Source organism: Anabrus simplex, chromosome 9 (genome assembly GCF_040414725.1).
Source record: "Anabrus simplex isolate iqAnaSimp1 chromosome 9, ASM4041472v1, whole genome shotgun sequence".
Taxonomy (NCBI): domain Eukaryota; kingdom Metazoa; phylum Arthropoda; class Insecta; order Orthoptera; family Tettigoniidae; genus Anabrus; species Anabrus simplex.
Genome location: NC_090273.1, coordinates 2,868,988 through 2,896,977, shown reverse-complemented (window position 1 = coordinate 2,896,977; position 27,990 = coordinate 2,868,988). Strand labels below are relative to the sequence as shown.

The following is a 27,990-nucleotide window of genomic DNA, read 5'->3' as shown; positions in this document are numbered from 1 at the left end:
CTTTGGCAGTCGGTAAACAGTTATGTTTCCTAACCAACTGAGCTCCGTAGTTCTCTGTGATTTAGGTTTAATAGAAGGACGTATTAGATTTATCAAGTGTCTCTGCAAACAATATCGTGATAAGAATATCTGTGTAAGTAAACCTGATTGTTGTGAATGGCTGTTGACATGTAATATCTCATTTGGTATAATCCTAGTGTATTCACACCACCATATTACACACTACTTCGCGAAAAAATATATATGAATCATACCTTAAAATCCTTGTAGAAGAGAGATGTGTTCATTACCAATGCCAGGGACCCTCCCAACCCGTCCAAAAAGGTACACTTATAATGAAATATTTCACGCGCCATTGACCCTAGCTACGAGCACAGTCATTCGTCGACATGACATTCCCAGAATTCCTAACTCATGGCTTCCGTCACCAACAGGTGGAAAATGAAAACACGGCAAAAGTTTTTCGTAGTAATTTAGTTTAGTATCTAACCTATCTTTGCAAATTCAGGCCATGTACTGTCATGAGAACAGTGGCCCCCTTCCCACACTCACGTCGAGAGGCTCTTCACTATCGCCGCGGCGCATACTCCTGCACGGCAAGAAAAATTTAGTAGCTGTAACCTATCTTTGCAGTGGCCAGACTTAGAAAAAAACAAGTTTGCTCTTTTGCAATTGACTTTATGTCGCACCGACACAGATAGGTCTAATGGCGACGATGAAATAGGAAGAGGGTAGCAATGTGAAGGAAACGACCTTGGCCTTAATTAAGGTACATCTCCAGCATTTGCCTGGTGTGAAAATGGGAAACCGCAGAAAACTATCTTCAGGGCTGTCGATAGTGAGGTTCGATCGAACCCACTATCTCCCAAATGCAATCCCACATCTGCTTGGGCACTTGCTCGGTCCAATTCTACTAGTCTTTTGAACTCTACAGTCGGAAATAAACCACTTTTTTTTTCCTTCCCTTTGTGATTCATTCACCATCATTCTCTGTCTGTCCATTGGTAGCAACCTTGCTTCTTACCAAAGGTCTCATGTTTGATTTGAGGCTTGTCCAGGTATTTTAACCATGACCTGAAAGATGGAACAGGGTTCTCTCACTTCATGAAGTCAGGTCAGTTGAATGGATCACAAAGTGGTTTCCTCTGCCAATGCCAAGCAAATGTTGGGATGGTAGTTTTTTCAGCCACTCTCTGTCCCCAGTTGGTTACCAATTCAGAATTGAAATGAGCACACATTATTAGGAAAAAGTTGCACATTACGTTGGCCGCACAGATTGAGCGAGAGACAATCAATCATTGATATGCATTTACGGCTGTCACCCACGTGGGATAATCCCTGTTGTTTGTTTACCTAGACTTTTCTTATATGATATAAAAAAAGTTGGAAATTAATGAAATATCCCCCTTGGTTAATTATTAGAATCCCTAACTCCTCTTCGTATAAACAAGTATTTTCGCCAATTTATCCTCTTAAACTCCAACAGAGATACTTTCTGCACAGTTGCCACCTTCTCATGAATGGAGAGTGAGGGAGTTCCCTGTTGCTTTCCTCACTGTGCCAGAAGTTGCTAAATCATATCAGTCTGCCAAGCCCCCTGAAGTGCATGCATCAACCAACCTTATGAGCAACATTTCCACACCATTCATAGCAGGGACTGGCTGTTTGTTGTATATTTACCTGTCAATTTACATAAAATATTTTACATGTAAGATGAATTTAATTTCTCTGATTACAGGTATTTCATTTTAATAACATGTAAATACTGCCTCACATTATATGTTGCGCACTTCCATGGACATTTCTTGTAATAAGTAGGCCGTACCCATTTCATCCTTTATGGTGGTTGTGCTGATAGTAGTAGTGGTAATTGTTTGTGAAAAATATTTTAAATTAATATCTGAAACATAAATTCTGAATAAAACATTTGACAAAACATGTATCAGCTTACTTGCCATACGAAACCCCTTTGTCTTAAATTCCAAAATTTTATGAAGAAGCATACTTTGGTCAGATTCATCCATTGCTGTTACAGCTTTCTGCTTTTGCCTAGAGAATGAAACTCTGGATTACCAGAGGAATGTTCTAACAATTTTTCCTCTTTAACAATGTGTTACATGTCTTGTTTACCACATATGGCAAAGCTATATAATGAGCAGCCAGCATATGCTTCTCTCTTGAATGGAGAGATGGCGTGGAATGACATTAGTGGACAAATAAGTTTGAGTGGTGTCTTTAAAAGTAGGAAAGATCACAATATGAAGATAAAGTTGGAATTCAAGAGGACAAATTGGGGCAAATATTAGTTTATAGGAAGGGGAATTAGGGATTGGAATAACTTACCAAGGGAAATGTTCAATAAATTTCCAATTTCTTTGAAATCATTTAAGAAAAGGCTAGGAAAACAACAGATAGGGAATCTGCCACGTGGGCAACTGTCTTAAATGCAGATCAGTAGGCTATTCATTCATTGATTGATTGACCTCATAAAATGAAGTTCCTAACATGATGCTTCAGATTTTGTCCTTCCATTGCCTGCTAACTATTAGTTTTTAACACACACACTGATTAAAATACAGGTTACTTAATGCAAGAGTGTATTTATTGGTCACATAGTGCACATTCCTCGTGAACTTCCAAGTTACTTTAATAAGGAACTTCAAAGTCAGGAAAGTGCCACACTACATGTACCTAGTTCACGTGCACGGGGTTAACTGTTGAATTGAAATGCCGTATGGCTTTTAGTGCCGGGATATCCCAGGACAGGTTCGGCTCGCCAGGTGCAGGTCTTTCTGTTTGACCCCCGTAGGCGACCTGCACGTCGTGATGAGGATGAAATGATGATGAAGACAACACATACACCCAGCCCCCGTGCCATTGGAATTAACCAATTAAGGTTAAAATCCCCGATCCGGCCGGGAATCAAACCCGGGACCCTCTGAACCGAAGGCCAGTACGCTGACTGTTCAGCCAACGAGTCGGACATGCTTACTGGTGATGATGTAGAACAATTAAAACAAAAAGTTTAACTTTGACTGGTATGAAAATGAAGAACGTTTCCATCAGATATCCATTGTACTGTATAAGGGATTTTCTCTTCCCCCAGGCAGTATGCTTATATACAGCTTCTGCTTTTGATTTTACTACTGTCTCAAACTCTTCATTTATAGTTAGATCCTTTTTAATGGTATTTGTATTCACCTCTACTAAGGCTGTTCTAACCTGTCCAGAACGTGCTGGGACGACTTGGTAATAAGGAAACAAGCTGCTCTACTTACTGGTATGTTCTGAGCTGTCTGTGAAGAGATGGAGTAGGACAACATTAGTAGACAATTAAGCTCAAGTGGAGTGTTTAAAGTAGGAAGGATGATAGTGTAAAGGTAATTCAGGAGGGCAAATTGGGCAAATACTTGTTTATGTTATGAATTAGAGATTAGAATAATTTACCGGGGAAGGATTGATAAATTTTTCAACTTCTTTGAAATCATTTAAGTAAGCCACCAGGGTGACAGCCCTAAATGCAGATCGGTGTAAATGAAATTATGAAGAAAAGACATTGTTTACCTTTTATGCATACCTGAAACATTGTTCTTCATGGTTCCCCTCAGTTCGAAGATGGACGGGCAGTGATTATTCTTTTGTGCCCCTCTATTTGTTCTAAATTCACTTCATCATTGCTTTGGTAAATGGCCTGCATCTTCCTCTTTCTTGCACATCCCCGTTAGCCCAGGATTTTCAAGGGTTATGAACTTCATGTTGTTGGTCTGTATTGAACTGAGATAACATATAGGCCTAAAAGGTTTCCACCTATTTAATACATAGTTGTATTTACAATGTTATTTACATTACATGGGACTAGTTTCAACCGTACTCAAGGTCATCATCAGCCATATTTAAACATACACAATAAATGACAAAATCCTAAAACATGTTTCTAATCAGTAAGAACCTTATGAATATATATTATACAATGTGATGTGTGGTTGTTGAGCGCCACAACACCTTGTCATATATTGTGTATGTTTAAATATGGCTGATGATGACCCCGAGTAGGGTTGAAACATTGTAAATACAACTATGTATTGAATTGGTGGAAACCTCTCCTGTTTATAATTTATAAGTCCAGGATTTGTTGGCCGACTACACTGTGTGCCAAAAGTTTGGATTCAGTTCCAAACTTCTCCACAATGTTCATGGACTGTGCAGAATTCTATATGGTAGGATTAAAGAATTAGATGAAAACCAAGGAGGCTTCAGACCTTGGGGAAGCTGCACACAACAGATTATGGAAACAGAACAGCCTCTTGTAAGAAGGCATATGACTGTGCCCATAGATCTTCAATACTAAAAATTCTTAGGACTCCCCTTAACCAACTCAAGTTCACAGTGGAATTTTCAGAGCCGTTCCTCATAAAAACAGGTTTACGACAGGGAGATTGCCTGTCTGCTTGCCTTGGAATATATAAGGAGAGAATAGGACAAGGATAACCCATAGAACATCAAAATTGGAAGATCCAAAGACAACATAAGTTTAAACTCCCTGAGATTCACTGATGACCTTGCTTTCCTCTCCAACAATATTAAGGAAGCCCGACAACAAGTTAAATTACCACAGGAAATAGCACAAAAATTGGCCTCAGAAAATACAGAAATCATGTTAGCTGACCTACCACTTGTAAATAAAAGCACAAAAGATGAACAGGAAATCAAAATCCTTGACAAATTTTAACAATTTGCAGAAATAATAACATTTAACCTCAGCAAAAAGCAGAGATGTTATAACATAATAAATAAACTGACCAGAGCACAGTATGTCACCGAATGCGGGGGCTGTACCTTAAGACCTAGGCCGCTTCCTTCCAAGTTCTAGGCGTTTCCTATTCCATCATCACCATAAGACCTATCTGTGTCGGTGCAACGTAAAGCCACCAGCAAGAAACAATATGTTGCCAAGAACACATACAATAAAAAAGGCCTCTTAACAGCCACAAAATTAAAACACTATAAGAGAGTTACACAACTAAAAATAATATACACAAGTGAAACCATTTTTCAAAACAACTGACCCCGGACAAATAGACAGATTACTTAAAATTGGAAGAAGAAGTTTCAGAACGTGCATAAATGAGAACTACCAAGACTAGCTACAGTCTACAAGGAAATGGAACTGGTAACGAACACAATCAGGAAGAAATGAATCTCGTTCTTTGGACATCTCTCAGGAAATCAGAAAACAGCATCATAAGGAGAATTAATGAAAAAATTTATGGAACTGTAAGAGTAGGGTGATCAGATGCCTTTTTTTTTTTTTTTTTTACACCTGGACATGACCTCCTTTTCTAATGAATCTTCTTATAATTGTATCGAGCTCGATAGCTGCAGTCGCTTAAGTGCGGCCAGTATTCGGGAGATAGTAGGTTCGAACCCCACTGTTGGCAGCCCTGAAGATGGTTTTCTGTGGTTTCCCATTTTCATATCAGGCAAATGCTGGGGCTGTACCTTGATTAAGGCCATGGCCGCTTCCTTCCCACTCCTAGCCCTTTCCTGTCCCATCGTCGCTATAAAACCTATCTGTGTCGGTGCGACGTAAAGCAACTAGCCAAAAAAAAACTTATAATTGTTTCACTACTTCATTATGCAACTGCATTATCAATATATCAAAATGTGCATGCGATTATTCTACGCAAGCCTTGTATTGTGATAATAGCCATTATACATTATGTGTGACCGCTGACATGACAGGAAACAGAAGAAGGAAAACCGGGCGACTTGGGTGTGCGGTTAGATGCGCAAGGCTGTGAGCTTGCATCTGGAAGACAGTGGGTTCGAATCCCACTGTCAGCAGCCCTGAAGATGGTTTTCTATGTTTCCCATTTTCACACCAGGCAAATGCTGGGGCCACTTCCTTCCAACTTCCAGGCCTTTCCTATCCCATCGTCGCCATAAGACCCATTTGTGTTGGTGCGATGTAATGCCACTAGCAAAAAAAAAACCCAACAGAAGATAACTGGGATTTGAAGGAAGCCTGTTTTAAAAGGATGGTGCTGAAAAGTGATATTGGTTATTGTGGTGTTGGAAAATGTATTCTGTATTTACAAGCTAAGTCTGAATCCTTTCAGATTGATGATATGAAATCTTTTGTTCAGTTCTGCGATTTCTAACAATTCCCAAGTGGGTGTAGTAACAAATGACCTTTTAGTCAGAAATAGGTAAAGTATTTCAATTCACACTAGTTGGTTGATTTTTGTTGAGAGTTATTAAAACTTGCAGAATACTTATTTTTTCTATACCAGGGCACAATGCAAATGTAGAAAGACCATTTTCATTAATCTCAGCAGGAACTGTTTCAAAGTAGATTGTGTGAAAATGTTCTTAATCTATACATATAAAATAAGAGTTTTGTCTGTACCTTGCCCAGAATTTGAAAATAATGGTATTTCTGTATCGGTCATGTTCATAGTAACAAGGAAATGCACTTTTTACTTTTCCTTAATTTCTGTCTGTCTGTATGTATGTTTGTACATGCATCACGAGAAAACAGGTGAAGAGAATTTAATGAAAATCAGTAATTAAAGTCGAGGGATGAGCCACTACAATCTAGGCTGTAAATCATTTTACTCACGCTGAGTGAAATGGTAGTTTAGGGGAAGGCCTAAAATTTAATTCTCTAATATTTATATTATTAGTGGTCCTATTGGTAGATACTACATAACAAAGGTTATAGCCTATAGAATTAAATTTCCGATCATTTATGTCATACATTGTTACCATACCAGCTTCGATAACACAGATATTCATGAATTTGTATTTTTGTTGCCAAGTCCACATCAGCGCTGAGCCACGAGAAAATGGGTTAACAGAATTTCATGAAAATCAGTATATGGAGTCGGGGAATAAGAAACTACAGTCGAAGTTATAAACAATTTTATTCACGACGGATGAAATTGTAGTTTAGGGGAAGGCGCTTAAAATTTAATTTTTAAATACCCATGTTATTGGTCTTACCGAAAAGCACTACATAACAAAATTTATAGAGAATACAATTTCCGACCATTTATGTTGTATTCAGTTTTACCGTACCGACTATGATAAGAGTGGTATTTCAGAGTTGGAAGAAAACTAAATGTGGAGGCCTACAGTATTGAAAGTGCATAACAATGATCAACATTAACATTACATTGACCATAGTTTGCTGTGATGTTCTTTGTCTCTTATGCTGCCACTCAACTCAAATAGATGGGATTACTGCTGCGTAACGAGTATAACAGCCTGACTGAATATTGGCGGAAAATAGCTAGGAGTTAGAAAACTTTCTTCTCTATCATGCCATTTCTTTGCTTCATATATTTTCTGATACTGCCGGTACGTTACAGACTAGTTCTTCAGAGTATTCCAGCTATTCGATCCCTACTCTGACACACTGTTTTGAATGAGCAGTGTGCACATTTAAGGCAGACGCTCATGTAGTAGTAGTAGTAGTAGTAGTAGTAGTAGTAGTAGTAGTAGTAGTAGTAGTAGTATGACCTGGTCTAGAATTACAATTTAGAATTAATCCAAATTATAGCACCACAATTCATGAAATAACTCAAAATTCAACCCTGAAAAGAGCAGTTTCTTAAGGAAAGCTTCTTCCTCTTCACTTTTATTAAATTCTACATTCATTTATTCCAAATTAGCAGTGAGGAGGGGTTTTCTCCTCTGGCTTGGAGGAAAAATTTGTCTACAAGTCAAGATAGATTTTTCCGCCGCCTGTGTAGTGAACTGAGATTTTCCGACTCATTGGATACTCCTATTAAACAGATTGGTAAGAGGGCATATTTTTTGCCCTGGGAGTCTCCACTATTCGACACCCCCACCTGGTCGAAGATAAGACAAAGTGGGTTCAAAGATCACGGCTCTCTGCAGCTTGGTCATTCCAGCTCTGGAACTTTGGACTGTTCAATCGGCAGCGTAGTACTGTTCGTTTAAAGCGAGAAAATGTGGCTTTTCATTTGATTATTTCATATAAAAGCATTGCTTTTAATCGCGCCATTCCTACTGATGTCATTGTAATGACCTAGGGCTATGTTCATGTCAGTTGGGAAAACTACTAAGACAGTCTTTCTGAGGATGTAAAAGGCAGGTGGAAGGTGAGTGTCTGCCATTAAAATGAAAACTCCCCAACCTGATTGTGACTTATGGTAGGCAAGGGGGCCTACCTTTACAATGAAAATTCCCTAACCCAGTCTTCATATGAGAAAAGACGTTTGGTGACTTCCCCGTCGCATTTCTAGGGTAACGTTAAGAGGTAAACAATTTAATACAACGTGTACACTACCTGACCTAGAATGCTGTATACAATGTAGAATTCCGTAGCGAAGCACGGGTACATCAGCTAGTGGTTCAATATAATCTAAAGGAATTTAGGCCTACATGTTTATCTTTTTACAAGTATACGTTTGACAAGCCAAAACTTGTAAAGGCAACTTGATCTTCATAAAAGTATCAGCAAGGCATGTTAATTAGTTTCATTGTTTTAATTTTTTAAGAATTTACTGTATAATACAGAAATGGATACGTTGTGCCAGCCCCGTGGTAGCCCCATTTGGAACTTCCAACTGGTGACTCAGACGACCTGGGATCTCCCAGCCGGCCTTTCTGTGTGTTGTTCTCGTCAACCGGCTTACCTGTGTATTTCTTGGAGATTCCGCAGGAATGTTCTGCCTGTAGCGACCTCACAAAATTTCTGCCTCAAATCACGCGAGCTATAAAAAAGGAGGCTAGTTGCGGACAGTCAATCAGTTCTGGACTCGGAGTGACAGTTGGGCTCCGAGGTGGATTCAGTGTGTTGGGGTTCGGTGGTTGGGCTGAGAGCGACAGAGGTGTTGGCTGTCGCTATTGTCCCAGCGAGGTCTGAACAAGCAAGCTGTTGTTGAGGTGTCGGAGAGACCAGTGAGCACGTGAACGGAAGACTGTACTGTGTGTTAGTGTAATTCTGTGGACTGAGAATTGCCGTGAGCCAGCGAGAAAACCCACTATCATGATTGCGAGGTTTAATGAACCTCTGTTAATATTCATTGTGAGTATCATCCTGCTGTTGAGTTGTTTAGTTGTTCGCTGCATGAGACTGTGTGAAGTACTGGACTATCTCTGGAGTCGAACCAACGAAGAGTCGTGTGTTGTGTAGCCAGTGGCACTGAGTTCAAATCCAGCGGTCTAGACACAGCTGCTGCACGAGTTGACTAGACTTGGATTATAGCCGTCTGCAGGTAATTTCAACCTCCCGGGACTCCCTGGTGTGTGTACAGAAGAGAGATCAGTGTGGCCATTGATAGCTGGTTAGAATTGTGTGTGGGGGGGGGGGGGGGTCATACTGAAATAAATTAGAGTAATGAAACAGATGGAGTTTTACTCGTAACAATATACAAGTCTGAATTCAGACTCTCAGTGGAGGATTTTTATGGCATTGTCCTCCCTTTTTAACAACTTTGTCCTGTTTTTTATCATATTTGCATCTGGTAAGATCAAAGAAAATGTGAGGGAAATACAAATTAGAAAAGACGAACTGGTGATTGCTCATTTCAGATGAAGACAGAAAGTTAAGATCCAAGAGAATGAACAAGTGTTGGGCTGACAGAAAACTGAAAACTCGTTTTATAAAATTCACTAAAGTTGTCCAATGAAGGGCATAGATTGTGAATAAATAAATAGTAATAATAGTAATTATAAAACAAAGGTATCTACATAAATGTATTTATTTATATTTGTTTTCCTGTGCTAATGACAATGCAGTTTGCTTTATCATCATCATCATCATCATGAGCTTTTTTCCTTGCAATAAGAGAATAAAGTTTTAGCCATGTGGTCATACTGCTTGCACTATATGATTTCTGGTGGCATTTGAGCATACGATGCAAGCCCTATGTGTTGATATGGTTTGTTAACTTGGCTAACTGACTTATCAAAATCACAGCTTTTTGTGTAAATATTGCAAACTTATCAAGTATAAACAGACCGAGCTCGATAGCTGCAGGCACTTAAATGCAGCCAGAATTCAGGAGATACTAGGTTCGAACCCCACTGTCGGCAGCCCTGAAAATGGTTCTTAGTGCTTTCTCATTTTCACACTAAGCAAATGCTGGGGCTGTACCTTAATTACAGCCACGGTCGCTTCCTTCGCACTCCTAGGCCTTTCCTATCCCATCGTCGCCGTAGGACCTACCTGTGTTGGTATGACGTAAAACAATTGTAAAAAATAAGTGTAAATGAAAATCCACATTCTGCATAGAACTACAACATACATGGGGAGATTAGGAGGTCTGAGATCTGCACAGACACACCAGCAACAGGCAGATACACTGATGAGTACATCATTAACCTATGCATCTCCTTGCCTCCCAGTAGCAGTCACAGTTGGTCATTCTCTGAGGAAATATGCATGTATTTATGGCCAAACAAAAAATAAAGCTTGAAATATGACGGATAAAACACAAAATAGTCTATAAACTTGTCATGCATGTGCGACGTAAAGACATTTCATTGCATCAAATCACAGTTACCGAGCAAGGTGAGCTTCCATTTGGAAAATGGTGGGTTCTGATCCCACTGTCAGCAGTCTTGAAGATGTTCTTCCATAGTTTCCTATTTTTAATGTATGTTTATTAAGGCTATAGTTCCTGCCTTCCCCATATTAACCCTTTCTTGTGTCGCTGAAAGCCTTTGATGTCTTGGAGCGAAGTTACACCACTAGCATGCCACGTAGCGTATGCATTATGTTTCTGATATAACCCGTGGAATTCCCTGAAGTTGACGTGCTAGTCTTAGAGATTGAGATACAGTGAAACAAAGATGCTGAAGGGAGAAAGATAAGAACAGGTGGTGGGCAAAACCCTACACCCTTACCAGCCTTACTTTTGTTACCATGCAGAGAGCTCAGCGAAACTGTACATTCCATTAAAAGAAGTCTGCACAAGAATTTTGTTTTATTGTTCCCTCAATTCTGAGGATCGTGATCTCTGAGGCGGCTATTGTCCGTTGTCTCCATCTCTTAGGATCGTGCTGCACCTAAGAAGTTCACCCAGTTCTTTTCTTGATAATGTTTGACCATTGAGTAGGAACCAGTAAAATATCGCTATTTTTAAAATATCCTGGCAATTATAAAATTCATTTTTAAATGAAAAATCCTCCAAAATGACATTATATTGTGATAAATAAAATCGTAATCAGTTTTCCATATGCTACTTGGTTGGGATGTTAATGATACCTTTCCATCTTTGTCTAACTACCTTAATTATTGTGTTCTAATCCAGGTTCTTTTTTTATTATGCTGTTCTTTATCAAGTCCAACCACCGTAATCTGGGTCTTGTTCTCCTTCCTTCACTCTCGGTTTGGTATCTTTCCATCCCCTGAACATGCCCAGACCATCTCCATTCTTTTCCTTCCTGACATCCTGACCCTGTTTAAGTGTCATGTCAGTTTGTATGTTCCTCATATTTAATATTTTGTGAGACTTAATACAGCTTGCCTCTCGTGCACGTTCTGCCGCAAAACGAACTACTCTGAAATGATTGTTTATCTGCTGTCCACGTTTCCCTAACAGGTGGTGTGGTGGTGGAGCACTACTACACAAGCATTTTCTGTTGACAGCGATCGCAATTATTGAGGAAAAAAGACGAGGGCCATGAAAGACTCCCAAGATCTCGTAAACCTAACTCTATGAAAGTCGGAAGAGAAAGTTGGATAGGAAACGACAAGGCTAGGAGCCTGGCACAAGTAAGTGGAAGTAATGACAGACCAGCTAGTTGACCTGTTATCACCAGCCCACGCTCCCAAGATGAAGGACACTGGGTTCTCTTTCAGTTGCTGTTTACGACGGGCAGGAAATACCGCAGATTTATACTACTGCTCCCACCTGCATGAGTATTTATTGTGTGTAATAGTTTGTAAACTCGGTGTTCTCCCAACAGAGGAGAAGGTGTTTATTTCCGGTCATATGGAGTGGGACGTCGGAATGCTTCACATTAAAAAATAATGTTAGCTGTCATTGACAAGTTCCGTCATACGGGATCAGACTTATGTCAACGGAAGGGGACTGCAGGCTACAGCGAACATCGAAGCCGAGTGTTGTCCATGGCTTATAAGGATCCAGATTTCTTTGGCAACATGGTTCTCAGTCATATTCACTTTGATGGCTCATGGTTTAGGAGTTCCAATGCCCTGATGTCATTGTACAGAAACCACTAGTCAGTGTTGTGCCACACCACCTCCAGTTGCGGAAACAATCCCAGTACAAATAAATACCATGCGAGATTTCGAGGCGTAGATCGCGACTAGGAAAGGCCAAAAAAACAGCCTTGAACTGGAAAAGAGCCTCTTTACAAATTAAAAATAGTAAGAGGCTAATTCTATAAGTAATAACATTTAAGTACATGTTATAAGGGTTTATTAAAATCATACAATAAAGATAGGAGGAAAGGAAAATAATCAATTAAAATGATAAGAACGGGTACATACATAAGCAGTCCTGGTCCAGTTGATGGCACAACATTGTTATGCGAGCATGAATTACAAAAAGATGAAAACATTTGGCGAGCTCACTCAGTTAAGTACCACACCATTATTGAATGTGACAGTACAGTATTAATATTGGTGTCACAGATCAAAAGGGATCGTTCCTTCCACGAGTATATTACAATTCATTTTTCACACATCGTTCCGACACCATCCTCATAGTTACAATCACCACAGATCGTCTAACTCCCACGCATCAAGGAGAAGATCCCGAGTTGAAAAGGAAAATAAAATATGTAAGATATCAGAGAAATAACTCCGGACCAAGGAGATAATATAAACAACCAAAGGGGAAAATCCCAGGCATTTTCATAGCCTAAATGAAAGAAAGAAAACATGGCGGCCCTATACGTAAGCGAGCGGCCAAGACAGGTGCGAAGGCAAAAGAAATAGCACCATACGAAAATGCATGAATAAGATACAGAAACAAGATCAAACGTAAATTCAGCTGATTGATACGTCATACTCTCATACTAACATTCAGGCACAGCCGGGGTCGGCAAGCAATATGAACACCAGCGTCAGTTAAACGACGAACCCAATTTCATGTAACATGACTTTAAGGTCACAAACGAGGTCTCATTTATATCAGAAGTTGCGTGCACAGGACAAACGAATTCAGCTGTGGGATCAGAGAAAACGACACGAATAGAAGCTCGCGCCGACACAAAGGGCAAACAGTCTTCAGATGGCAAATTGCATAAAAATGTAGCGCACATGAACAGAAGTAATATGAGACCCAAACAACATATAATCACAATAACCACAAGAACAACATGCAGTCCATTCATACTGCGGAGCGAGCGACACATATCAATCAGCTATAAATAATAGAACAAATATTACGAAAGAATAGTCGAACAAATAATTCGAAAGAATACCCATACGTGAAGTATATTAACCAGCAAAGAAAAGAGGAGGATGGTGGTATAAGCTGAGTTTGAATCGTTTAAAGACTTTTCTGTAAGTCAAAAACGCAACTCTGATCTGCGTGGGGACCATTTTTATTCTTCACTCCAAAGCAAAGATTCGAGTCAAAGAGATAAAATTCTCACCTCGTCGGAAAGATACGACCATCCGTGTCGAACATCGAGGGAGCTGCCCTCTAGTACAATCATGGAAGTTGTTCATTCAAGGTGAGGCCGGAAGAGGCCATTAGCAATAACAGAACAGTAATATTTATGGACCTGCCATGCAGATATGGCTCAGTGTGTCTTGTGTCCGGTCATGTCATCGACGAATCCAGCGGACCAGGTAGTCCCCATTCGTGTGGAATTTGCTCTGTTTTTATCCCTCCAGCGACGATGAATGCAGCAAGATGGAGCTACAGCCCATTCCATGGAGGAGTGCAAGGAGATTTTGTTAGATCGTCGACCTTTCCTATTCCCCGATCTCATGCTAAAAGATTCAGTTCTTTGTGTTACAAGTATTCTCTAATTGCACGCTAAGATCATTTCTGCCCTTACAGCAACATTTCTTTATCAACATGTTCAGAAACATTTTGAACAGTGTCATATTACAAACGGTGCGGATTCTGCGAGCATCTCATCACTTCCCAAGTTTCACGGTCTTGTCTACCTTTCGTTGTCAACACCATAGTCTTGCTTTACCCATGGTTATTTTCATTCCATATCCTCAGTCCACTATGATATGAGCTAGGCCTAGGATTTTTATGACCTGAAATTCGCCATTATATGCACAGAAAAATGCTGTTATGGCCAAAAATATATAAAATTCTTGATTAAGCAGCGCCAACTTTGACGATGTTCAGCTTCTCTTAAAGCCTGCTGAAGAGTCAGACCGGTGGTACGCAGAACTTGATCAATCCACCTGCTCGATGTCCTTCCTCGTGGTTTTCTGCCGACAACTTTGCCTTACATGATACACTTCTCCAGATTTTCACTATCCGTTCTTACAGTATGTCTGAAGAATTGGACGATTCTCCTGATGACGCGAGAAGAAAGACGTTCAGAGATCTTCAGTTCTTGAATAATAAATGCATTAGTTCTTTCCGTCCAAGGTACACGGAGAATCCTTCTCAAACACCACATCTGAAAGGCGTTGATACGGTACTTATCTCTTGCCTTGAGGGTCCAGGTCTCGAAAACAATAAAGGAGGACAGAGAACTCAACAGAATCAACTAGTCTAATCTTTGTACTCTTTGTTATTGCTTTGCTCTGCCATATTTTTGTGAGTTTGCTCATGGCAACGTGCCCTAAGGTGATACGTCTCGTAATCTCTTTGTCAGAACTTCCAGTATCACAGATTGTCGACCCATGGTATATAAAGTCATTAACCATTCGTTTGTACTTGCTCAGGTTGATCTCTAGCCCATACTCTAAACTTGCATCTTTTACCCTTGCTAGTAATTCTGCAAGTTCGTCTTCACTGCTGGCAAGGGGAGTGGTGTCATCAGCAAAGGTAAGGTTAGCTTCATCACATATTCATCATAGATGTTATGTAGAATAGGTGATAATATGCAGCCCTGTCGGACACCCTGCGAAATACTGAAAATTCTGAAATGTCGCAATCTACCTTTACAGTTGCAATGTTGTTCCTATACAGACTTTTTAGACTTGATATTAGATGTGGAATGCCAAATTCACCAAGAACCCCCCAAAGTTTATTCCAGACAACACATTCAAAAGCTTTCTTGTAGTCAAGGAAGCATATTAGCACAAGAACACAGAACTCACAAGATTGTTTAGTTATTTGCCTTATATTAAAAATCTGTTCCCATGTTCCTTTTCCTACAACAAATCCTGCTGCTCAATGGATATGTGAGGCATTATGTAAGACTCGAGGCGCTGGTTTATGATGTATAATAAAATCTTACTTGTATGAGATATCAGAGCAATTGTACGATAGTTGGAACACTTCCTGGCTGACCCTTTCTTGTGCAAGGGGATTAAGATAGAGCTTGTCCAATCTTTTGGCCATTCTCTCGTCGTCCTTATCCTATTACACAGTGAGTGCATAACGTACAAGCCTTCTTCACCTATTTCTTTAAGCATCTCTCCAGAAATACCATCCAGTCCAGGTGATTTGTTTCTTTTCTTTTCTTGATTTCGCTTTGTAGAATGGAAGGTTCCAATGCAGAAGGCCCTCCTGGTTGCTAGACTGCTACATCATCATTTCTTCCAGAGTACAGCTTTTCACAGTATTGTTTCCACCTCTCTAGTGCTTCTTTTCTGTCTCCAATTAGGCATCCATTTTCGTCTTCAACCAATGTGTGTGGTTTAAATTGACGAGTAATGATATTGATTTTGTTGAAGAGATCATTTTTTTATTTTCGTTCTGGTCTTGTTCTATTTCCTTGCAAACGCTGTGGATGAACTCTGATTTATCATTCCTACAATTACACCGCATCTCTCTACATAGGATCATGTACCTATTTTCACCCTGAGAGGATTGGATGCCATGTTTCTTCAAACTACTTCTTTCTTCAATCAGTTGCAAAGTCTTGTTTGATATCCAGGGATGTTTTGTACTCGGTTTCCTCCTAGCTGGCTCTGGGAGAGATGAGGAGACAATCTCTTTTACTCTGTCCCACGTCTGACAAGGTGATTCTTCTTCCTTTAGCAGCAAATCTGGGAACTTTGGCCGTACAAGTTGCCCGAAGCGTGCAAGAGATTCCTGGTTAGTGGGTCTAAACTGTCTTGCTCTTATCTTCTTGATGACTTTTAGTTTTAGCCGTATTTTCATGGACAACAGATTGTGGTCACTGCCACATTCCGCTCCAGGAAAGGTCTTACAATTTAGAACAGATGTCTTCGAACGTTGTCTCATCAAGATGAAATCAGTCTGATTCATGACTCTATCACCAGGCGATATCCAAGTATACACACGCCTTGGGTGATGCTGAAAGAGGGTGCTGTAAACTACCATGCCATTGCCAACATAAAACTCCAGTAGCTGCTTTCCTCGTCTATTCCTTTCGCCTGGGACATAACGACCAATCACAGATCTGATGTCTGTACCTCCTGTAGTGTCCCCAATCTTAGCATTGAAGTCACCTTGGATGATTACTATTTCCCTATTTGCAAACAGATTGATGGTATGTTCTAATAGTTCATAGAACTCTCCTATTTCAGCATCTGATGCTGCAGCTGTGGGAGCATAGACCTGAATGATATTAATCCTGCAAGGGGAAACATTCAGTTTTATGGTAATGAGGTAAAATATCGGTGGTAAAATCAAGAATTCAGTTTATGAGAACAAACCATTAATTTATGAATAGGCGAGTTAAACTATGGAATTTGATATTGTAATGAGCTTTTTATTTTATTAAAATTGTCAGTACGTAGTTAAAGTATGCTGTGATTATTTTCACATGCTTCTTTTTACTTCAGTTTTTGAGCCCTCACTTGCAACATAGAATGAATTTTTCCTATCTTCAGGCAACAAAGCCTTATGCTTGGAAAGACTTCTTTCTGCTTCAGCTAACACATAAGGAGCATATTTGAAATGGATAATATCATTTGAATCTAATTCTAAATAATTAATAGAAAAATTTTCACCCAACAAAATCATTGAAATAGAACACAATGCATGATACACTCTTTATTGTTTTTCGAACACCTTTTCCATTTTTTTGGACACTTCTTGACCCACTTTACCACAAATATGATTAAATTCATTCACAGTTATTTTCACCAGTTCTGTCTGCTTCACTAGTGACACTTCTGATTGTTCCAAAGCAGTTATGCTAACAGGAAGAAAACCAAAATTTTATTTGATGTCTGGAAGTTGACGTGAAAATGCCAGAATTAGACATTAATTCCTGACCTAGTCCAAATGAAGCGGCTTCAGTGCTTTAAAATGAATCGGTGATACTTCTCACAATGTTGAAGTTCTGGCAGTAATAGTTGGAGCCTTCAATCCAGGATTCCCACCTTGTCAAAATGGGAGAAGGCAGCAGGGAATTTATGGAGCTAACAACTTAGCGGTGCAACATGTGAAAGGGCTTTCAAAAAGACCTTCTTGACACATCCAATTAATTTATCAACCTCACTGAATTGACTGTGAATCTCTTCTGCAACTCTGTGTAAGACATGAGCTAAACAAGTCACATGCACCATTTTACTATATAATGCTTTTAGTGACTTGTTGGCTTTCACCATATAAGGTGCAGCATCCATTACGAGGAGCAGTGCATTGTCATGCTGAATGCCTTTGGTCTGTATGGCATGCATAGATCTGTCGAACAGTTTACCAATGGTGCAAAAAAGAACTTCTTTTTCTAAATGTTCACAGTTTACTAGAAACGTTCCACCTGGACCATCATTTTCCAAACTCCCCACAGTTACATTTCAATGATTCAGCTTATTTAAGGGAATGTTGGCACAAAGTTCTTCACAGAATGGTGAATAAGATTGGCGAGATTCTCCTAGGAGAACTTGCTGTAGTGTCTTTTTACTGCACGTTTGTGTTCTGTTGACACATGCTGCTGAACGTTCAATGATTTCACCACAACTACTCTTACATCGCACAGTATTTTACTATCACTTGAGGCACGAACTGTTGTAATTTTACTCAAATACTTTGTTTCGCGTTTTGAACTCTACTACACAGAACATACACTTCCAACTTATACAAGATTCAGTAACCTCTGGGGCACTTGTCTGCTGCGCAGATTATAAAGGACAGGCTTAAGTAGCTACCTGTTCGGAAGAAAGTCCATTTGACACTCCATGTCGTACGATGTCGGCATGTAAAAGATCTCTGGTGATACATTTGGTATTTACCCGACAAAATTCATTAAATCTCAGCCATAGACGCCCAAGAGAGATCTGCTTTACTCTGTCTGCCATCTAGTGGGTCTAGAGTAAAACGGAACGTCGAAATTGACGAGCAGACAGCCAGATGGCGTCAAATTGAAATGTCTGCACACGGTAGCTGAGGCCATACGATTATTATTATATTATTATTTATAGGTTATTTCATATTTCACGTCGCTACTAGCGTCAGATATAACCTTGATGCATAACTGCATTACATAAATTAACGTCAACTACTCTTACGTAAAATTATTTCCTCAAACGTCGTCATATTAACATAATTCATCAACTAGAACATTCACGAACACATATTATTCATAACATTCACATTTCTTACTTCGTATTTCCATCATATCTCTACTTCACCGCAAATATAAACATCATTTAATCTATTCAATGTAACGCTCAACCCATAAAATTCCACATTTCAATAAAATTAACGTTTTATGGATCAACAGCTACCGGTACCATTCCTGTCAATATGCACTTCTTTTGTCAAAGTATTAACATGTTTAGCCTATATTTACTTCCATTTGGCAATAAGTTTACGTTGTTTACGTAATCTCGATAACCTCCAATTCAATATGTATCTATTTCACATTTCAAATACATCCGATCACATTATTTATGGCATAATTCTTTGAAAATAAGCTGAAGACTGATAGTATAACACTTCATTGGCGAATATAAACTTTCCTATAGATAGGCGTGTTTATGTTTTGGAAGAGTACCTAAAACCTTCATTTAGACGTCGCTATCAATGCACTCGCGTTGAAACTACAAATTGAAATCACTTCTCGAAGATATATCGACCTATTTCTAATAATAACACAACCAACAGTTAACTAAATAAAATAAATCTAACAAATTTTTAATAAAATTTGTGAAACTTTACTTATTCTGGCTGTGTTTCTGGACTGGGATAGTTGTTCTTTCGTTCTTCTACGGAGCAGCCAATTCTGGATTACAGCTGTGCCATCTCCGAGTTGTGGTCTTAACCCCATCTCCAGTCTAGCAGGCCATTGCGACTTTCTAGTAGACATGCATAAGTAAGGCCCCATTCACAATGCAAACGTAACCGTAAACTTAACGACGTAACGTAAGCGTAAAATTAACTTAAAATTTGTGGTATTCACAATGGAGGAACATAACATTAACGTAAAGAGTACACAGCAGCCAATCAAAACACTGCCATGTTATTTAGTACGGAAGTCAGGTTTTGGGCTATCTCGCAGTTTTATATTTCAATACTTCGATGGAATCAAACCACGTGGTAGCGGAATTCATATTACTTCAAACATCTATTGCTTTGCTCTTGGGAGCTGTGTAGGCCTACGGTACCTGAAAAAGGCGATGTAAACAACCGTGCAGAAAATGGGTTCATCCCTTGAATCAAAGAAGGTTATCTCAGGGCGATTTCGGTAATCTACTGTAAGAAATGACCCTCATCAGTTCGTTTTGGACATGCGGATGAAACCTGAACTGTTTGCCTTTCTTACGATTTGCTTCCCCTTTTGTAATAAAAAGAAATGTAAGGTCTCGTTTACCGACATCTATGACCCTATCTACCACACCCCGATGAGATGTTTGGATCTATTTGTTTGGATGATATCGTTTTCGTAAAATAGTACTCCGTCATAATGTTAAGAAATATACAGGGACACTGTTTTATTTATGACAGGGATTCTCTCTCGTCCGTTTGCCAGCGCTGCGAGCTTGTCTCCCGCCATTTATTGTCAGATTTCATTACTACAGGATATTAATTTCCACCAATTATTTTTCGGTACAGCGTATTTGTAATTATTTTTCCTTCTATCATACATAGCCTATACACAAAGATTATTTTGAAAGAGAAATACAAGTGTTTCGTCGAAAGAAGTCATTATATCGTGCACAACACACAGTGTTTACCTCTGCTCTGATTGGCTGGTTCTTAAAGTTAACGTAAAATTAACCGTAAGAGCTTGGAGTTTGCAATCCCTTAATTTTACGGACTCGCAGTTAAGTTTACGTCGGCGCATTGTGAATGGATCCATTAGATAAGATGGCCGCTAACTTCTAAGTTAACGTTAATTTTAAGTTTACGTTACGTTACGTTTGCATTGTGAATGGGGCTTAACATATTCAAAAAGATCGTTAATTCCATAATCTTCCTATTTACACAGCCTTCTTGTATAACCTCTATGTTCTTCAGGTAGACTATGACGTATTTTTTGCTTCTTTAGTTTTAATGATATAAAGGGTAGCTTAAATAACGTCTTGTTTTATGATTAAATACTTTAAGTTAGCGCCTCTTCAACGTTTTCTTTAATAAATTCTTGTCAATCTTTAATTCAATCCCAATATTTGCTCAACTATTTTCCTTATCTCCTTCTCGATATTCCGTTTAGGATTTTATACGTGTACGGGAAGTATAACGTTATTGCTTTGTATTAAAACTTATTTTCTCGATAATTTTGGGAATCTCCTCTTAAAATAAGCTATTCTCTTTGAGTATGTATCCTCTTGAAAATCTTCTTATCGTTACCAAATACACCAATACCGGACAGCTCTATCTCAACAGCATTGAGCGGAGTGCGAACAGCGACGGTGGTGACATCTAGCGTGCAGGTGTGACAAGCCCAGGATCTGCATACTTATCTATGCTACAGTTGAGAGGAATGCATCTACACACATTGGAAATATTTTTGTTAAAATAACTGAACAATCATAATAATTAAGAATTAAAATTTAAAATATGAAATGCCTCCTTCATAAACTCCAAACGAGCACTGTGTTAGCCGTGCGTTTCGCTATGTCTTAAAAATTAAAATCAGAATTTCTTTGAGTATCTGCCTAGCGTCTGGGAGGAATATTCACCTACTACTCTCTTCTCTTCTTTCTAGACTTTTCCCAGTTACCTTGGGCAGCACTTTGTGTAGACAGCCTAATTTTCCGGCCGGATGCCTTTCCTAACACCAACCCTATGTGGAAGGATATATGTATTTACTATTGCGTGTTTCTGTGGTTGTTTTTCGTGTGATATGTTGTATATATTTGAAGAGGCGTATGAATACGAATACAAACCCGTAGGCCCCGATCTACACGAATTAACAGAGGAGATTTAAATTTCCGACTCAGCCGGGAATCGTACCAGGGCCCTTTGAACCGAAGGCCAGTGCGCTGACCATTCCGTGGTTGGGATTATTATTTTAAGAGGAAGTATAACTGGCCAAACATCCTCTCAGAAGGGAAATGGAAGAGGACCAAAACTCCGAAGAATGAAGGTATCATCAAAAGAAAGAGAAGGGCCACGAAGCGCTAACCATTCGACCAAAGCGCTAGAGGAGGCAGATACCTTAACACTATCCATGGTTTATGAGGATTTCGGGAAAGAGAAGGTGTAATTAAGGAACAGGAGTTTTGGTCCATTGTTTCTTCTTCTTCCCCTTTTCATTTTCCTTCTTCCTCTTCTTCGGTACCCGGCCAATCTTCCCGAACTCTACAGAAGAACTCACCACAAGCTGCTGTCTCACCTTTGCCGGACTTTGAATGTTCTGTTTCACCTCTGAAGACAGAAATACTAATCTGTATATATATAATACATATTGGGGTTACGTGAGTGACCTACGATGTGCCTGACATTTAAGAAGTGTTCATAATTTCCTAAAGTCTCTTTCACATATTTATGCATGAAGAATTACCCTACATGCGTATTAAATTAGTTGGACTGGTGCTCAAGCCTAGGAAAATAATACACTGAAATAATTTTCTTACGCCGGGGTGAGTGGCTCATTCGGTTGAGGCGCTGGCCTTCTGATCCGAATTTGGCAGGTTCGATCCGGGCTCAGTCCGCTGGTATTTGTAGGTGCTCAAATACTCCAGCCTCGTGCAGACAGATTAACTGCCACGTAAAAAGATTTTTGTGGGATGGAATTCCGGTACGTCGGCGTATCCCAAAAAGTAGTTAGTGGGGCGTAAAGAAAATTATTATTATTATTATTATTTTCTTACAGCAAAAAGAGCCGAGTGGATTCGAAACTCATGGCCTTCAATTTCAAGACTACCACGATAACCACTACGCTACAGGCCCACAAGTTTTTAACTGTGAAATTTATGGTAGCCTACTATTTAACAATGTGGACCCTCAAGTTTGAGTGTACTAGAGTTCCATATTTGTAAATGTTATTGGTTTTACGTCCCACCAATATTTCAGTAGAGTATCTGATTGATTTCTTAATGTAAGGGGCATAGAACGTAACGTCAATATAGATGCGAGGTCATTACTTTTTCTAATACTTGCGGTCCTGATCAGTTCCTATACCATTATCTTGTTCGTTAATTTGTTCAGCGCATAACGCTTTTCTTGGAATATAAGCTTAACTGCAATGTAAGATTATTTAGTGACAAACACTGATACATTATAAACAACACGCCAAAGCGCCAAGAATCATACAGATGGCAATATGTTACTGAAGAGTTAGTCACACCAAGCCATGTAGGTAGCAGCACTATCGACTTTCTCGCTGAAAACTGCAAGCTGTCCGGTATTATCATATTAAAGTATTTGTCGTTACTCAGTGCAATGTTCGATTGTTCCTACTGTTGGTTTTAACAATTTGAAATTGGTGCATTTATCTTAGTCACGGCCACTCGGATGCCGTATGTCTGTAGTTTTTCACTTCATATTTACGGCCTCTTTGGTTTCATTTGTCTGTATATTTTAATTCGTATTTCCTACCGCTTGATTTATGATACTTTATCGTTATTCATGCCAAAATGACGACTTTAACATTTCGTTTCGAAATAATCAGGGCAATGAAATGGTACAGTAGATTCTTGCCATTTTTCAAGAAACAAAATGCGATGTGTACCTGAAAGAATGAAAACATGACGAATTTGAACATTAATTGTCTGTGTCTGTTAGGTCATCAGCCCAGAGGCTGGTTGGATCCTCAAATAGCACTACCAAAGGTTATGCGGTTATAAGGAAACCCCAAAATCCAATGGCAGCATCAAAATGAGGCATACTAGGCAAGATGAGGAGTGAGGTAGTTTGCCATTGCTTTCCTCACTGGGTCAGAAAGTACTATTGCAGCACGACTGACCCTATGAGCAGCACCTTTTATAACACTCAGATGCACTAGTCATGCTCTGAATGTCATTACTCAGCACTACCCATACCCCAGCAAGTTCCATATTGTCAAAGCCATGGATGTTGACTGAGACTTCGGTGGAAGCTACACTTTACTCTGGCCTGTGCCAAGAAATAGATGCAAAAGTACTGTATCCATCAAGAAATGACAGCAGGCAGGAACATTAATTAACTAATTAATTAACTAAAATATGCTCTATAACAGGAATGGCTAACCTTTGCCGAGTAGCAAGTGAATTAAGGTCATAAACAATACTGTCCAGTGTGCCATCAGTTATTTTCCTTTAAAATCGTCATGAAACCCCTCATTTGACTTCATTTAAGTATTAGATATGAATTAGCCTGCCTGTTGGGCATGATCGTTAAGGCGGTTCGAGTGCCGTTGGTCGAAAAGAATGTCACCATCAAAATGTTGGCCGGTAGGGTAGGGGAGGTGGTGGTAGACAATTTCTAATCACTAGATTGCGTGCCAAAAGTCTGGATTAAATTCCAAACCTCTCCGCAGTGCTCATATGGAGTGGTGCTATTCTAGTGAATGTTTCATGATTTTATTTTGCAAACATCACATTTCAAAAGCACGTAAATTTTAAGATTAATGTATATTTTTGCTTTAACCAAATAAATTTTGTGTGGCGTGCCACAGAAGTCTATCTGTCAGCACTTGAACCCACTTTCCTGTGTGTGATGTCAAACAACATTCACACTGTGCTATTTCACTAATAGATCAAATAATCGTGAGGTCATGCAAGTGTTGACTTGTTGAGGAAAGAAACGCACAGCTGTAAATCAATTTGTAAGGGTTCCCATATAAAAAATCGGACACTTAGGTCACCAAAGGTAAAAGATCCCCAGGGCATCAAAAGTAAGAAACCTGGATACTTTGTGGTAAAAACATGGCGTGGTTCATGTCACTTAGAGTGATTAGAATTTTGTCCGTCATGGCCAAAAGTTTGCTGTTTCGCAGAATGTAGGTATAGAAATCTTTACAACTCATATCCTGTTCGTATTGTATGTACAGACAGCTCATTTCTCTCCTTCATCGACTGGCCCTGAATTACCGAATATTCCTTCAGTGATTGTGTAACTGCCTGGAATTGAAAAAAAATGAATACCGGTAGTCAAATTACGAACATTTCTGAGCATAACTCCATATTTGAGCATTTCAAAAATTAATCTGACCATAGCTGGATGGTATCTATGGTTTCTATTCATTTTCGGCATATATCGAGCAAAGAGGACTCGCTCTGTGTTTCCAATTTCCACTCAAAAACCTTTGGTTACAGAAATCCAATAGCAACATAATAATAAATACGAAGGCTATAAACTAGTGGCAGTACAACGTTCCTTCATTGTAGTCATCAGAGTATGTGCGACGTAAAACCGCTAGCAAAAAAAAATTGGATATGTCTGGGGAAATCCAGATGGACTGCATTCTCATGTATAGGAACATCAAAAGGATCACGCTTCTGTACACATTGTCCCTCAGTGAGTGATGTCCTCTTCCCACATTGATCTGATGTACTTTACTTTTGATTCCAGGGTCATGGCTGGTACAGTCACATGGGAGGAGTTTCTCACTTTCTCACAGCAAATAGTGAAGATCTCAGACGACATTTGTGATGGTTGGAGACTGGAAGGGAGTGGTGATATTCCAGGAAGTACTTATCTGGTGAAGAAGTTGGTTAAGCCAAGCTCCGAGTCGATCCCTTTTCTGAAAGACACGGATGGGGAGTTTGTGGAAGACCACGACTTTCAGATCAACTCCGCCAGCTCCACGTGTTCGTGGGAATATCACGTCCTCTACTGTCCAAGTTACTCCGTACCTGTTCTTTACTTCAATGCTTGGAAATCAGATGGCTGTATATTAGGCCTGGAAGAAATGTGGACCTTATGCCAGGAATATTTTCAGGGCCAATTCCAGGAAGACAAGTGGAATATACTATCACAAAAGGAGCACCCAAATTTACGGAGGCCTTTCTTTCATTTACACCCATGTCGTACAGCTCAGCTATTGAGCTGTATTGGAAAGAACAGCTGGAACCCATTGGTGACATGGTTGAGCTCTGTAGGTCCTTCAGTGGGATTGATAATGCCTCTTGCATACAGCTCATTACAAATTAGCGGCAATCCAGACAATAGATAAATTATTTGTGTTTTTGTCTATATATGACTTGATTAGGCAGCTGTTTGCATGAGTTCCTTTGGCCATTTAAAAAACGAAGTGTCCCGATTGTTGCAAATTTATACCATCGAAAGCCTGAGCATTAAGGCCGGGCGCACATTGGGATGCAGGTGAAGCAGCTAACACAGCTGAGCGCACAGCAGATTTTTGTAATACACGCTACTCAATGCAACATCGCACGTTGAAAGGCAGGTCAGGGCAGAGCAAGACAGGACATTTCTGCACTACCTCCGGCTACCCCACGCAGTGTTCGGAACACACTTTTTTGCGCACTTGTCATTTAGGTTCTGGAGAAATAGAGAAAATTATCACAGCTGTTCGGTTTGACTATGTTTTGTATTATGGGAACCGTGTGGACTGCAATGCAATTCCATTATGTATGCGTTATGTGTGTATGTACACGCATTGCAAGAACATGTCTGAACTCAATTGAATGAAAATCGGTATGTAAATTCGGGGAATAAGGCTGTACAGTCTAGGCCAGGGATGGCGAAACTTTTCCAGCTAGTGTGCTATTCTCAACTGTTTGTGTCACTTGTTATTTTTTTAAGGAATGACTACAAACCCCCTTCTTAAATCTCAATTACGTTTCATAATATGTTATTTATTCATTTAGTGGTTTATTTATTTACTTACTTATTTATTTAATATATATCTTGTAAAAACATTCAGTTGCATGTTTCGTGGTTGTATTTTGCAAATACGTCAAAAATTCATGTTTAAGTATGTAAGTTTGGAGAATACTTCACATTACTTGTAAAAATATATATAATAAGCTCCCACGGTGACAGACTTCGTCTTTTAAATATTACTAGATATAACAATAAAAATACTAATATTGCTAATGGACTTTTAAGTGAAATATCGTTCTCATATTTAGTACCCATGTCATTTATATTGAGTTCGTAACTTCTTATCTTCAGTAACACACAAGAAGCACTTAGGTCTGAACCAGGGCGGCTTATAACTGTTGCCTTCATAACTTTCATTGTAGAAAATAGCTGTTCGTAGGCTTATGATGATCCAAACAAAGTAAGTAATGCTGTAGAAAGCTTCTTCATCACCGAAAACTTTTGTGGGAGTCTGTCCCATTGTTCACGTACCGGTATTAAGTTATCTGGTTCTGGAGAGAGTATTCTCTATCAACAGCACAGTCTATTTACACCCATGCTTCACCAAGTAGAACGAATTTGTTCATCGATGTACTGCTTTCTTCACATTCAATCAACTCCATTTCTAAATGGTCAGTAAAAAATTGACCTTAATGTCACTCATTTGTGCAATGTGAGGTTTTGTAATAAAGTGCAATGTTTTCTCCAAATCTTGAAATTGGGGGAATCTCTTGGAAATTATTTGTTTTGAATTTTGTGAGACGTCTACACATTTCTTACAAATACTTTTTTTGACTTCAAAAGGTAATTGATGTGCAAAATTTGACATCAGTTCAAGTTGTACTTTTAAGTGAAGTAAAGTACTTAAAATTCTTTATTTCAGTATCCCTAACGAATACACGTTTTTTTCTGGAATGATTTTATGATCTCAAACAATCTATCTGCAGTATGTCCCTTTCCTTGCAGTTCCTTGTATACTGCTGTAAAATCATGGAGAAACATTCATTCGCACAGCCAGATAGGGTCCGTGAGTTCTGGGAACTAATGTGTGTGTGAGTCATCAGTCCATAGGCTGGTTTGATGCAGCTCTCCATGTCACCCTATCCTTTGCTAACCTTTTCATTTCTACGTAACTATTGTATCCTACATCTGCTCTAATCCGCTTGTCATATTCATACTTTGGTCTACCCTTAGCGTTCCTACTGCCTACACTTCATTCAAAAACCAACTGAACAAGTCCTGGCTGTCTTAAGATGGTGTCTTATCATTCTATCTCTTCTCGTCAAATTTAGCCAAATCGATCTCCTCTCACGTATTCGATTCATTGTCCCTTCATTCGTGATTCGATCTATCCATCTCACCTTCAGCATCCTTCTGTAACACCACAGTTCAAAAGCATCTATTCTCTTTCTTTCTGGGCTAGTTATTGTCCATGTTTCACTTCCATACAATGCCACGTTCCAGATAAAAGTCTTCAGAAACATCTAATTCCTATACCAATTTTGAAGTGAGCAAATTTATTTTGTTAAGAAAGCTCTTCCTTGCTTGTGCTAGTCTGCATTTTATGTCGTCCTTACTTCTGCCATCGTTATTTTACTACCCAAGTAACAATTTTCATTTACTTCCTTTAAGACTTCATTTCCTAATCTAATATTTCCTGCATAGCCTGCCTTCGTTCGACTGCACTCCATTACTTTCGTTTTGGACTTGGTCGAAAAAAATGTTCACCATC

The 27,990-nt window shown here is 39.3% G+C and overlaps 1 protein-coding gene across 3 annotated transcripts; it reads left to right on the top strand.

Moving 5' to 3' along the window:
* Atg10 (Autophagy-related 10) lies at positions 1-27,154 on the top strand. Of its 3 annotated transcripts, none has more exons than XM_068229224.1 (3): positions 17-133; positions 11,627-11,752; positions 25,005-27,154. In XM_068229224.1, exon 3 carries the CDS (start codon positions 25,009-25,011, stop codon positions 25,606-25,608), a length of 600 nt encoding a protein of 199 aa, XP_068085325.1. In that variant the 5' UTR covers positions 17-133; positions 11,627-11,752; positions 25,005-25,008; the 3' UTR covers positions 25,609-27,154. The 3 variants fall into 3 exon arrangements, with proteins under 3 accessions (XP_067009438.1, XP_068085325.1, XP_067009439.1); XM_067153338.2 differs by having other exon boundaries at positions 11,580-11,752; XM_067153337.2 differs by lacking the exon at positions 11,627-11,752 and having other exon boundaries at positions 1-133.
* Positions 27,155-27,990: the final 836 nt, after the last annotated feature.

Excerpts from the sequence above, each read along its gene's own strand:
- Atg10 (XM_067153337.2), top strand. The coding sequence starts at position 25,009 with ATGGCTGGTACAGTCACATGGGAGGAGTTTCTCACTTTCTCACAGCAA.